This window comes from Hypanus sabinus, chromosome 3 (assembly GCF_030144855.1).
Source record: "Hypanus sabinus isolate sHypSab1 chromosome 3, sHypSab1.hap1, whole genome shotgun sequence".
NCBI classification, from domain to species: domain Eukaryota; kingdom Metazoa; phylum Chordata; class Chondrichthyes; order Myliobatiformes; family Dasyatidae; genus Hypanus; species Hypanus sabinus.
The window spans coordinates 15,988,810-16,001,481 of NC_082708.1; the positions used below are offsets into that span (position 1 = coordinate 15,988,810).

The window sequence follows — 12,672 nt, forward strand, 5'->3', positions numbered from 1 at the left end:
AGAATTGAGTGAAGGTGTTCATCAGAAAGACGACTCCTGTGTGATGTATTGTTTATCTTCATCAAAGAGAACAGTTGTTCACACAGATATGTGCTGCCAAACATAGAGAGCATTTGAGCAGCTTGGGTATGCAGCTGGGGCATTGTGTCGGGAATGAAATGTAGAAACTGTGCAGCGCCCACCGAGTCATACTTTGCCTTGAATGTGTCACTACATTGGAGTTCAATCAGCTCCATTTGTATGTTGGTTGGTGCGCTTTCCACGTCAGCTGCAAATGGATTACTGAGCAGTTCAAACCTGCTTTTTTGGGCTTCAAAGTCGGCAAATCGCCGTGTGAAGTCGGTACCAAGTATGCTAAGTTTTTCAGTAAACTTTGCACGTGGGAACACTGCGGTAGAAACCTGCTCTTTCATAGTTTGGCAACACGGAAAATGGCTCAAGTTTTCTTGCTGCTTCTGCGTCTCCCACAGGCGCAGCTTGGTTTTAAAAGCCCTCACTGCAGCGTACATGTCTGTGATCACACGACCCCGCCACTGAAGCTGCAGGTTGAGCGCATTGAGATGGCTCGTGATGTCACACAGAAACACCATTTCACAAAGCAGCTTTTTATCCCAGAGCTCTGTTGTGTCTTTCCCTTTGCTTTTCATGAACTGACAGATCTCCTCACGCAAATCGAAACATCTTTTCAGCACCTTTCCTTGGCTTAACCATCGCACCTCTGTGTGATAGGGCAAATCATTATATTCTGAACCCAACTCCTCCAGAAACGACTTGAACTTGCGGTGATTTAAACCTTTGGCTCTTATGAAGTTAACTGCTCATGTTATGGTGCTCATTATATGTTCCATTTTCGAGGCTTTGCCACACAACGATTCCTGGTGTATGATGCAGTGATGAGCTGTCAGCTCACCTGCGCCGTTTTCCTCCTGCATCTTCTCCCGGATCCTGCCCACCAATCCACTCTTTTGACCGCACATCGCTGGCTTCTGTTTCTTGTCCAGATGCTTGTATTTGTCGTGGTGTTTCGTTTCATAGTGTCGTCTTACGTTATATTCTTTAATTACAGCTACACCGTCTCCGCACACAAGACAAACAGGTTTGCCCTTTATATCTGCGAACATATGCTCTGCCTCCCACCTGCCTTGAAAACCCCTGTTTTCAAAGTCCACCTTTCGTTCAGCCATTTTTGGGGTGAGGGATAGCTGAAAGTTGACCACACGTGACTAGCGCCATAAGGATGCTGATGAGAGAGTAAGGCAAGCGTGAGCAATGCACTGGCAGTGCATTGTGGGATTTGTAGTATTAGTGGTGCATGCAATATACTGGTGGGCCAGCCCTAATAGAAAAAAAAATTATTCATTAATGATATTCAGGAAATAAACCAGGGAAACCGAATAAACACTAAAAACCCTGAAAACCTGGTACCTGAATAAACTCAGCATTAGCCATAATCATACGCCATTGGCGCTTCAATTACTGGGGCCAGCTTTAATAGTAATTAGATATTATCTCACGGGCCAAAGAAAATTCCACCTCGGGCCAGATTTGGCCCGCGGGCCTTGAGTTTGACATATATGAGTTAAGTCAATCATCAAGAAATGGAAAGAATAGGGCACAGCCGTAAATCTGCCTACAGCAGGTCATCCTCAAAAACTGAGTGAACATGCAAGTAGGGAACTAGTGAGGGAGGCCACCAAGAGACCTATGACAACTCTGGAGGAGTTGCAAGCTTCAATAGCTGAGATGGAAGAGACTGCGCTTACAACTGCTGCCTGAGTGTTTCACCAGTTGCAGCTTTATGGGAGAGTGGCAAAGAGAAAACCACTGTTGGGGAAAAGAAACTCACATGAAATCTTGGCTAGAGAATAAAAAAATAAATTACAAAAAAAGAAATCTTGACTAGTTTCCCAAAAGGCACATGGGAGAACCTGAAGTCAGCTGGAAGAAGTTTCTATTGTCTGATGAAACTGAAATTGAGCTTTTTGACCACCAGACTAAATGCTATGTTTGGCATAAGCAAAACACCACACATCATGAAAAGCACACTATTCTGACCATGAAGCATGGTGGTGGCTGCATCATGCTGTGGGGATGCTTCACTGCATCAGGCCCTGGAAGGTTTGTAGAGGGTAAAGTGAATTTATCCAGCAAGACAATGACCCCAAGCATAAAGCCAAAGCTACACTGTAATGACTTAAGAACAACAAATTTAGTGTCCTGGAGTGGCCAAGTCAGAGCCCAGACCTGAATCCAATTGTGAATTTGTGGCTGGACATGAAAAGGGCTCTTCACTTATGATCCCATGCATTCTGAGAGAGTTTGAGCAGTTTTGTAAAGTAGAATGGGGAAAAATTGCAGTGTTCGGATGTACAAAGCTGATAGAGACCTATCCACACAGACTCAAAGCTGTAATTGCTGCCAAAGGTGCATCTACTAAATACTGACTAGAAGGAGGTGAGTAATTATGCAATGAATTATTTTGTGTTTAATAATTTTAGACCAACTTGAAGAAATTGGTTTTCACTTTGAGAGGAACACACACACACACACACACACACACACACACTCTCTCTCTCTCTCTTTATTCATTTTCATAGAAGCTGCCTGACCTTAAAATCAATCGGGTGAACTGATCTGCATTCAAGGGAAGCTCTTCAATTCATTAAAATAACTCACATGTACAAAACTACGTGAAGGAGCCACCTATCTATTTTCTGTCTGACTGCATTGTATTTTATGTTGCACATTTATTATGGTAATTTGTCACATGTGTTGGGGTGCGCTAGAAGCAAATGAGGCAGGTGTAATTATGCGGGCAGTAGGAAAATTATCCCTCTGTGGTTCTTGATCTCATTACTGGGGATTCAGTGTCACACAACCTAGTGACTTTGATTTGGCCCACACCTTCATTAACCTGGTCCAACACTTGCCTTTATTGAGAACTTCCTCCTCCTTACACCTATTTTAAGTTCAGGGTTATGAATATGTTAAGGTTATTACTTATGTTCAGTCTGGGGGGGAAGAGGGGTTTGATGTTGGATTGTAGGGAATCAGTGCTCAGGTGTGGGGCATGTGGGCCAGCATTAGGGATAGGGGTTGCAATTAGGTGGATTTTTTAAAAATTAACTACTGTATCACTCAGTTGGTTAATTTAACTTTGCTTATTTTGCTCATTTCACTGTTACTATATTTTTAATCGCTATGTACGACCATTTGTCTTTACTGGTTTCTTAATAAATGATCGAACGTACTACTTTCGACTTGGAACTTAGTACTTGGAAGTGTGTCACGCCGTCTCAGTCTCTCAGCAGTTCACGTTTGTTTTCTCAAGTAACCGCGACAGAGTGTAACGCAGAAATGTTGCTGTACACACAACCTTACCTGAGCGAATAGGGTACCGGCCTGTCATAAAGGCAGCCCTACTGGGTGTGCACAATGGAGCAGCCGCTATGTGATGGGTCAGCATTACCCCTTCCTCAGCCAGGCGATCAATATTGGGAGTTCTATTGGAGAGAAACCAATTATTATTGGGATGGAGGGGCACAACATCACATTTGGCATGGTTCTTCCCAATGGTGCAGTGCTTTGAAGATTATTTTCTTTTGTGGGGGGCTAGTTCTACATAGCTCTACTCAGTGCCTTCCCTCTATCCATGGAAGGATCAAGGTAAATTAAAGGGCGGCAAGGTTGTGAAGTGGTTAGCGCATCATTTTACAGCAACTATGACCACCGACCAGGGTTGAATTCCCACATCTGCCTGTAAGGAGATTGTACGTTCTCCCCATGACTACATGGGTTTCCTCTGGGTGCTCCAGTGTCCTCCCACTTTCCAAAGATGCACGGTTAGGGTTAGTGAGTTGCAAATATTGGCACTAGATGCGTGACAACATTTGTGGGCTGCTCAGCGCAATGCTTGCTGATTTGATTTTACACAAACAATGTACTCCATTGTATGTTTTGCTATACATGTGACAAATAAAGCTAATCTTTAAAAATACATAAATGTTAAGAACACAGTAACTGAACTTGCTTTGCAACATCAATTTTGCTTGTGGCGTATTTAATATTTCAGTAACATTTGAGTAATCTTGTAAGTGTATTGTTGATTAGGCAATCTTGTTAATTACTCTATGGGTTATATGTAAAAAAAATCCTTGAATAGCATCCATCATTATGTCACCACACGATATGTGCAAGCCTTGCTGAAAGTAAAGCACATAGTTAGACTCGCGTTCTCAGCTCCAACTTTCTCTTGCTTTAATGCTACAGGAATTTGCAGGCTGACAATTGCATTTCCAACTGCATGAAAACTCCTCCTTCCACATTCTGTAGAGAATTGTGGACACAGCTCAGCACATCATGGGAATCAGTCTCCCCTCTATGGACTCTGTCTATACTTTCCACTGCCTCAGTAAAGCAGCAGGGGTAATCAAAGACCCCAGCCATCCCGGATATTCTTCCATCCTCTGCTGAAGATACGAATCAGTCTAAAGAACAGCTTTTCTCCTGCTGTTACAAGACTATTGAGAGGTTCCCTGATAAGATACAATGGATTTTTGACCCCCTAAACTTCCTCGTTATGATCTATCACGTGATTGTTTACCTGCACTGCACTTTCTCTGTAACTGTTACATTTTATTCTGCATTCTTTTATTGTTTATCCTTGTTCATCCTCAATGCGCTGTGTAAAGATTTGATCTATGTAAACAGTATGCATACAGCCCCAAGTCCTAGTCTACTGGAGGCCAGTCCTGTGGTTAAAGGACAACGTCTGTGTGTGATGGGGAGCTTGTTTTGCTGTTGTTGTCTCATTGCTTATTCTGTCCTGTTTTGTTCTGCCGAGCACGGTGCGCGTGCTATGCTAACGCCGAAATATGTGCGGCCACTTGCGGACGGACCCCAGCACGTCCTCAGCTGTGTCGGTTGTCGATTCAGACACACTTCACTATACACCCAGTGACCACATTATTAGGTACAGGAGTGGAACATGGTGTTGTTTTCTACTGCTGTGGTCCATGCACTTCAAAGTTCAACGTGTTGTTTGTTCAGAGATGGTCGTCTGGACACCACCGACTCTGTGCTGTACTATGGGAATCTCTTTGCAGATTATTGTTTGAATGATTTGTTTTTGTTTCTATCTGCACATTGGGTGTTTGACCGTCTTTTTTTTTAATGGTTCTTTTGGGTTCCTTTGTGACTTGGTTGCCTGTTAGGAGACCAAACTCAAGGTTGGATAATGTATACATACTTTGATAATAAATGAACTTTGAACTTTAGTCTGAGCAACAACTGAACCTCTTGAATATGTCTGTGTGTAATTTTGCAATGACATTCTGCCACATGATTAGCTGATTAGACATTTGCATTAATGAGCAGTACTTAACAGGGCGATTGCTGAGTGTATGGTTCTATGTAGACATGATAAATTAACTTAAACGTTGATTCTCGAATATTGCAGAAATTTTTCATCGTGCCTTGTAAATGTGACAAAAATAAACCTATTCCAATTCTAGCGGTCTATTTTGAGTGTTTTAATTGACAAACCAAATCTTCTCAAACTCCTAAAGAAATACAGCCGATGTTTTGTCTTCTCGATAACTGCATCAATATCATCTGCAAAGTTGGCCACAAAGCCATCAATTCCATCATCCCAAGCATTGACATGTACAATGTCCTGTGTATGTTACTCAAAATGGCTTCTTTGGTTTGTTACGAGTAGGAATGATTCTTTGTCTGATAAGTGTTTCTCTCGCCATGGTTTCACTTTAAAATGGCTGATATGGTAATTGTATTCATTTGTTAATCAATGGGGAATGTTATTGTGTCTTGTGAGGCTGGGAATTTGGGGGAGGGGTTTTCGTGGGTTTTTGGTGTGAGGGGAGTAGGGAGGAAGACACCGAGGAAGGTGGACATGCACTGGACTGCTCGTAAGACCACTGGGGTGGTCCCAGATGCGACGGAGTGGCGGTCGGATGGGTCGTTGGTTCGTTGATTGAGCTCCTAAGATGTGCACTACACTGACTGAACTTTGATAAGTTGGCGCCTTTTGTTTTTCTGTTCCTTGTATGTATATATATTGTATTACCTAATCTTTTTTTAGTTGATGTTAGTAAACTCTTTAAAGTGTATTTCATAACGGTATTTGGTGTGAAGTTGATACTGTGGGCGGCGCGAGGCATAAACTCGATTCTCACAGCACCTGCGTGTACGGGAGTTGGGGTTGGTGTATGGCTGGATCTCCTTTTCCCCTACATATATATACCAGCCTTTTGGGTAAGTGTTACATTTGTGGGGGCTCGTCCGGGATTGGATTGTCTGGGGCTGTGGAATTGCGCAGGCAGCAGAGCGGAGATGGACAGAGATAAGATTGTTTGTTGGTGTGAATTTGAAGGTGTATCGGTGCAGTACACATGCGTAGTGAGCGGAGTGAATTTTCGAGTTTCGGGAGACGCGATAGTGTGGGGCTTAAGTTCGGTGAAGGGTATTGGGCAGGTAGAATTGGTAGCTAGACGGTGTGGTAAAGAGGTGGAGGCTAGCTGGGTGTTGGTTCGTACGAGTGCTGAAGTCAGGACGGTGGAACTGCCGGCGACGGTCAGTGTTCCGGGGGAGGCGGGGCCGTGGGGGCTCCACACCCTCTCTGAGGATGAGGCTGAGGAGACATCGGAGGAGGAGTTAGAACTAGAGGTGGACCCCAGAGAGGTGCCCGGCACTAGTAAAGGGAGGTGAGAGGAGGGAGTCGTGACTAAGCCCCGCTCCCCAGGTAGGGTGGAAACCTCGGAGCTGGCAGCCGCGCTTAACTCCCTGGTGGGAGTGGTCGAGAGGCCACGGCTGAAGCTGGGGGTGTTCTCTGGAGCCAAGCCTACTCCGGACGGGGAGGTGGACTATGAGACCTGGATCGAGCATACGTCCTTGATGTTAGAGGAGTGGCCAGGCTCAGCGGAGGAGAAAAGGCAGCAATTAGTGGGAAGTTTGAGGGGTTTAGCAGCCAAAACAGTCCGGGAGTTGAAAGCTGAGAAGCCTGGGGCCTCAGTGGAGGAATGTGTAGAAGTTTTGGAGGGAGCGTTTGGGTTGTCAGGGGAACCCTGGCTGCTTTTAGCAGAGTTCCAACGCCTGGAACAACAGAGAGGGGAAAAGCTGTAGGGGGGAGGGGATGCTCTCGGGGCTGTGGCGCTGGGGGGTGGGGGGAATAGTGAAGGCGCCTGATGTGGCTAGCATGAGGATGAGTCAGATATTCAGTGGCTCTCTGGAGGAGGACAAGGTGGCGTGGACTATCCGGCAGGCTTATAGGAAAGGCCCCCCTCCATCGTTCGGGCAACTGATTAGAGAGGTGCGGGAGGAAGAGGGAGTGTTGGGGCGGAAAAGGGGCGCGGGCCTACGGGAGCGATCCTCAGCGATACAGGAAGTGGTGGCTGGGTGGAGGAATGATAACCCCCCGGGGAGTAGGGAACCCCCTCTGGAGGGGAGGGACAGGGGAGGTACCCACTCTCAGGGGCGACCAGTGCAGTGGATTGGGAGCGGGAGCCGTCCTGGGAGAGGAGAGGCGGCAGGCAGCGTGTGCTTTAACTGTGGGAAAGAGGGGTATTTCAGGTGGGACTGCAGGCAGCCGAGAGTGTGCTATAGCTGTGGAGAGGAGGGACACTTTAGGTGGAATTGTGAGAGACAAGGAGTCCCGCGGAGGACAAGCACCCCTACGACTAAAAAGGGAGAGGTGTCGGGAAACTTAGGAGAGGCTCAGTGAGGAAATGGACTGGAGCCTCTGGAGGAACATGTTCCCAGAGATCAGCCAGGGGACCACCGGGTGCCCACGCCTCTATTCCGGATGGGCTGGTAGGACCTCGTGTCAGTGTGGGTCTACGGATAGAGGGAGTTTACGCAAAAGCTGTTCTTGATACGGGATCGCAGGTGACCTTATTGTACCGGTCTTTCTACAACCAATATCTAAAGCATTTGCCCGTAACCCCATTTGACGCCCTGCAGATTTGGGGTGTGAGCGAGGGTGACTACCCGTATGATAGGTACCTATCGGTGAGATTGGAGTTCTCGGAGGGTGATGTGGGAGTGTCCGAAGCTATTGAGACGTTGGTGTTGGTGTGCCCTGACCCAGTGGAAACCGGTGGTGCTGCCCTCCTGGTGGGGACTAACTCCCCTGTGGTGCGACAGCTCCTGGGAGCTTGTAAGGAGAAAGGGGGGGGGGGGAAGACTTTCTGGAGACCCTCTCGGTGCATCCAGTGTTTCGAGAAGTGTTCAAAGAAGGGGTTGCCTCCCTAGGGCTGGACCCAGAGTGTAAACAAGGGATGGTGTGGTGTACGCAGGCGAGGCCCAAGGTGATCCGACCAGGGGAGGTAGCACTAGTGATGGGGACCCCCAGATTCCCAGGAGTGCCGACGGGAGAAGCCCTGTTAGTAGACGCCCCGGACGACATGAAGAGGGAGTTACAGCGGGCGTACGAGTTGGCCGAGGCGGCGGCTACCAAACAAAATCAGAGGAATAAGATGCGGTATGATCGAAAGGTGAAGTTTGTCCAATTATTGCCGGGCGACTGGGTCCTTTTACAGAATTTGGGACTCCCTGGTAAGCACAAGTTGGCAGATCGATGGGCAGCCAGCCCCTATGTAATAGAGAGCCAGATGCCGAACCTGCCAGTTTACCAGGTGAAACCCGAGGATGGGAAAGGGCCTATCAAGGTACTCCATCGGAATCACCTGCTGCCACTGGGTCAAGCGGTGCAGGTGGATAAGGAGCCCGAGTGGGAGGTTACGCCTAGTACAAGGACTCTGCGAGGGCGCGGAGAATGGGAAGAGCCCGCTGCTGAAGAGCGGGGACGGGTCCCTCACCTGGGAATGGCTACTGATTCGAAAGAGGACGACTCAGATGAGTGGCCCCTGTTCCCATTCGCTGGTGCTCCAGTACCAGGAGAGGAGGCTCCTGGCCCTTCCCATACTGAATTAGGTGAGAGGACGGAAGGTCTTGAGGGTCAGATGGAGAGACAGCCTACATTGGCGAGAGAGAGGGTGGAACCCGAGCGTGAGCCGGAGAAATCTCAGGTGAGGGAGGAACCCTGTGAGGAAGGGGGTGCGGGTCTGTCAGGTAGACCTGGGGTGTCCGAGACACTGGGTTCGCAGGTGACGAGGGAGCCCAGTGGGGCAGAAGGGGTATGGAGATCTCAGAGGATTAGGCGCCCCCCGGAGCGGTTGACATATGTGGTACAGGGAGAACCGAGTGTGATTTCTACTGCTCTGGATAGTTATGTCACTGCTTTCTGCACCTGGGTTGGGTTTTGTGTGTTGCAAGAAGCTTTGGGGAACTCTAGTAATACCAAGAGGGCATGACATTTGCTGGTGGGGAGAGAATGTACAATGTCCTGTGTATGTTACTCAAAATGGCTTCTTTGGTTTGTTACGAGTAGGAATGCTTCTTTGTCTGATAAGTGTTTCTCTCGCCGTTGTTTCACTTTAAAATGACAAATATGGTAATTGTATTCATTTGTTAATCAATGGGGAATGTTATTGTGTCTTGTGAGGCTGGGAACTTGGGGGAGGGGTTTTCGTGGGTTTTTGGTGTGAGGGGAGTCGGGAGGAAGACGCCAAGGAACGTGGACGTGCCCTGGACTGCTCATAAGACCACCGGGGTGGTCCCAGATGCGACGGAGTGGCGGTCGGATGGGTCGTCGGTTCGTTGATTGAGCTCCTAAGATGTGCACTACACTGACTGAACTTTGATAAGTTGGCGCCTTTTTTTTTGTTCCTTGTGTATATATATATATATTGTATTGCCTAATCCTTCTTTAGTTAATGTTAGTAAACTCTTTAAAGTGTATTTCATAACGGTATTTGGTGTGAAGTTGATACTGTGGGCGGCGCGAGGCAAAAACTCGATTCTCACAGCACCTGCGTGTACAGGAGTTGGGGTTGGTGTATGGCTGGATCTCCTTTTCCCCTACATATATATACCAGCCTGTTGGGTAAGTGTTACAGACATATAACGTAAACAGAAGTGGTCCCAACACTGAGCCCTGTCACCGGCAGCCAACCAGAAAAGGCTCCCTTTCTTCCCACTCTTTGCCTCCTGCCGATCATCCATTGCTTCATCCATGTTAACATCTTTCCTGTAATACCATGGGCTCTTAACTTGTTCAGCAGCCTCACATTTGGCACCTTGTCAAAGGCCTTCTGAAAATCCAAGTTAAACAACATCAACCGATCCTCCTTTGTCTATCCTGTTCATTATTTCTTCAAAGAATTCCAACAGCTTTGCCAGGCAAGATTTTCCCTTAAGGAAGCCTATTTTACCATGTGCCTCAAAGCACCCTGAGAACTCATCCTGTGGAGGAAAGCATGTGAATTAAAGATTTTGATGGACAAAGGGTTAATATTGGCTTGTGAATATGGAAACCAGTTTGTAATTTAGTTTGCGAGAGATATGACCTAGGTTTTTAGCAGAGACAAGTCTTAGAATAAACACTTGCAGTTGCTTATGATCTTGTGAGAATTAGCCTTAATGATATGAGATAAACTGTCTGTTAATCCAAAAATGTGCATAGGACTGAATTTTAAATTTTTGGCTGTTGCTGTGGGTGTAGCTTATCATTAGAGAACTGCATGTGAACCAAGCTTTCCTTTTGTAATTCACAAGAGAATCCAACAGCCTTTGCACTTTGCTCAATTTGTAACTGCATAAAAGGAGCTGTGCTCTCTGTATTATTTGGAGTTCGAAACCCACCGTTCGCAGTTTCACTCCCCACAATATCGTGACTAAAGCTCTCTTTACTTTGAAGTCCAAGTCTAATTTACTTGTGATCAACTTTAATCGAATTTCCCTAACAATTTGGTGCCCGAACAGAGACCCCTTTTATACGAGATCCAGCGAACCATTACACTGTGAGTTACCGTGAGCTTGAGAAGTGGGATCAGTGAACAAGATTCACAGACAAAGAGATTTGTGAGTTCCGTTTGGGAAGGTTTCATGTGTAACGTTTCACCATAAGCTGCTGAGAGTCTCCAGAGAGGTGTGGGGGGAGGGGTGTAAAACAAGACCAGTAGGGCAAAACCAGTGCAGACAAGGGGCTGGGTCCCACTGGGCAGTGACCATCTCTGAGCTCCTGGAAAGGGGCAAGACTGTAGATGGAAGACTGGGTCCGAGACCTTAAGACATGGGAGCAGAATTAGGCCAGTTCGCCTATCGAGTCTGCTCCACTATTCCATCATGGCTGATCCTGGATCCCACTCAACCCCATACACCTGCCTTCTGACCATATCCTTTGATGACCAATCAGGAATCAACTCTTGTTTTAAACGTACATGTGGACTTGGCCTCCCCTGTGGCAGAGCATTTCACAGATTTTTTTCTCTCGGGTTAAAAAAATTCCTCCCTTACCACTGTTCTGAAAGGTCACCCCTCAATTTTGAGGCTGTGCCCTCTAGTTCTGGATACCCCCACCATAGGAAACATCCTTTCCACATCCACCCTATTCAGTCCTTTCAACTTTCAGTAGGTTTCAATGAGCCCCCTCCGACATACTTCTAAATTCCAGTGAGTACAGGCCTGGAGCTGGCCTGACTAGTGTCTTTTAAAGGCTCGGCATTATCTCTTTGCTTTTCTATTTGATTCTGCTTGAAATAAGTGCCTACATTGCATTGCCTTTTTTTAACCACAGACGCAACCTGCAAATTAGCCTTCAGGGAGTCTTGCACAAAGACACCTAAGTCCCTCTGCACCTCTGATGCTTGATTCTTCTCACCATTTAAATAACAGTCTGCACTATCGTTCCTTTTACCAAAATGCATTATCATACTTTTCCCAACACTGTATTCCATCTGCAACTTTTTTACCCGTTCTTCCAATTTGTCTAAGTCCTGCTGCAATCGCATTGGTTCCTCAGCACTACCTCCCTTCCACCTATCTATGTACCATCCGCTAAGTTTGCCACAAAGCCATCAATTCCATTATCCAGATCACTGACAAACAATTGAAAAGTAGTGGTCCCAATACTGACCCATGAGGAACACAACCAGTCAATGGCAGCCAACCGGAAAAGGCCCTTTCTATTCCCACTCGCTGCCTCCAGCCTGTCAGCCATTCTGCTCTCCATGCCAGTTTCTTTCCTGTAACGCCATAGGATTTTATTTTGTTAAGCAGTCTCGTGTGTGGCACCTTATCTAATGCCTTCTGAAAATCTAAGTATATGACATCCACTGCTTCTCTTTTGTCCACCCTGCTTGTTACTTCCTCGAACTCTGACAGACCTGTCAGGCAAGATTTCACTTTTCAGAAACCATGCTGACTTTGACTTATTTTATCATTAGTTTCCATGTACCCCAAAACCTCATCCTTAATAATAGACTCCAACACTTTACCAACCACTGAGGTTAGGCTCACTGGCCTATAATTTCCTATCTTCAAATCCTCCAGGACCATGCCAGAATCAAGTGATTCTTTAAAGATCATGGCCAATGCATCCATTATCTCTTCAGCAACCTCTCTCAAGACTCTGGGATGTAGTCCATCTGGCGCAGGTGACCTATCCACCATAAGGTCTTTCAGTTTTCCTAGCATTTTTTCTTTGTAATAGTAATGGCACACACTCCTGCTCCCTGACACTCACGGACCTCTGGCACACTGCTGGTGTCTTCCATAGTGAAGACAGATGCAAAGTACTCATTAAGTTCACCTGCC

At 46.6% G+C, this 12,672-nt stretch overlaps 1 protein-coding gene across 1 annotated transcript in view; it reads right to left on the reverse strand.

Annotated features, from left to right (window-relative positions):
- Positions 1-12,672, reverse strand: part of LOC132391062 (arylsulfatase D-like) — a 111,238-nt gene that overhangs the window by 37,550 nt on the left and 61,016 nt on the right. The window contains exon 4 of the mRNA XM_059963754.1: positions 3,382-3,503. Coding sequence (XP_059819737.1) covers positions 3,382-3,503 — 122 coding nt within the window. The remainder of the gene's footprint in view (positions 1-3,381; positions 3,504-12,672) is intronic.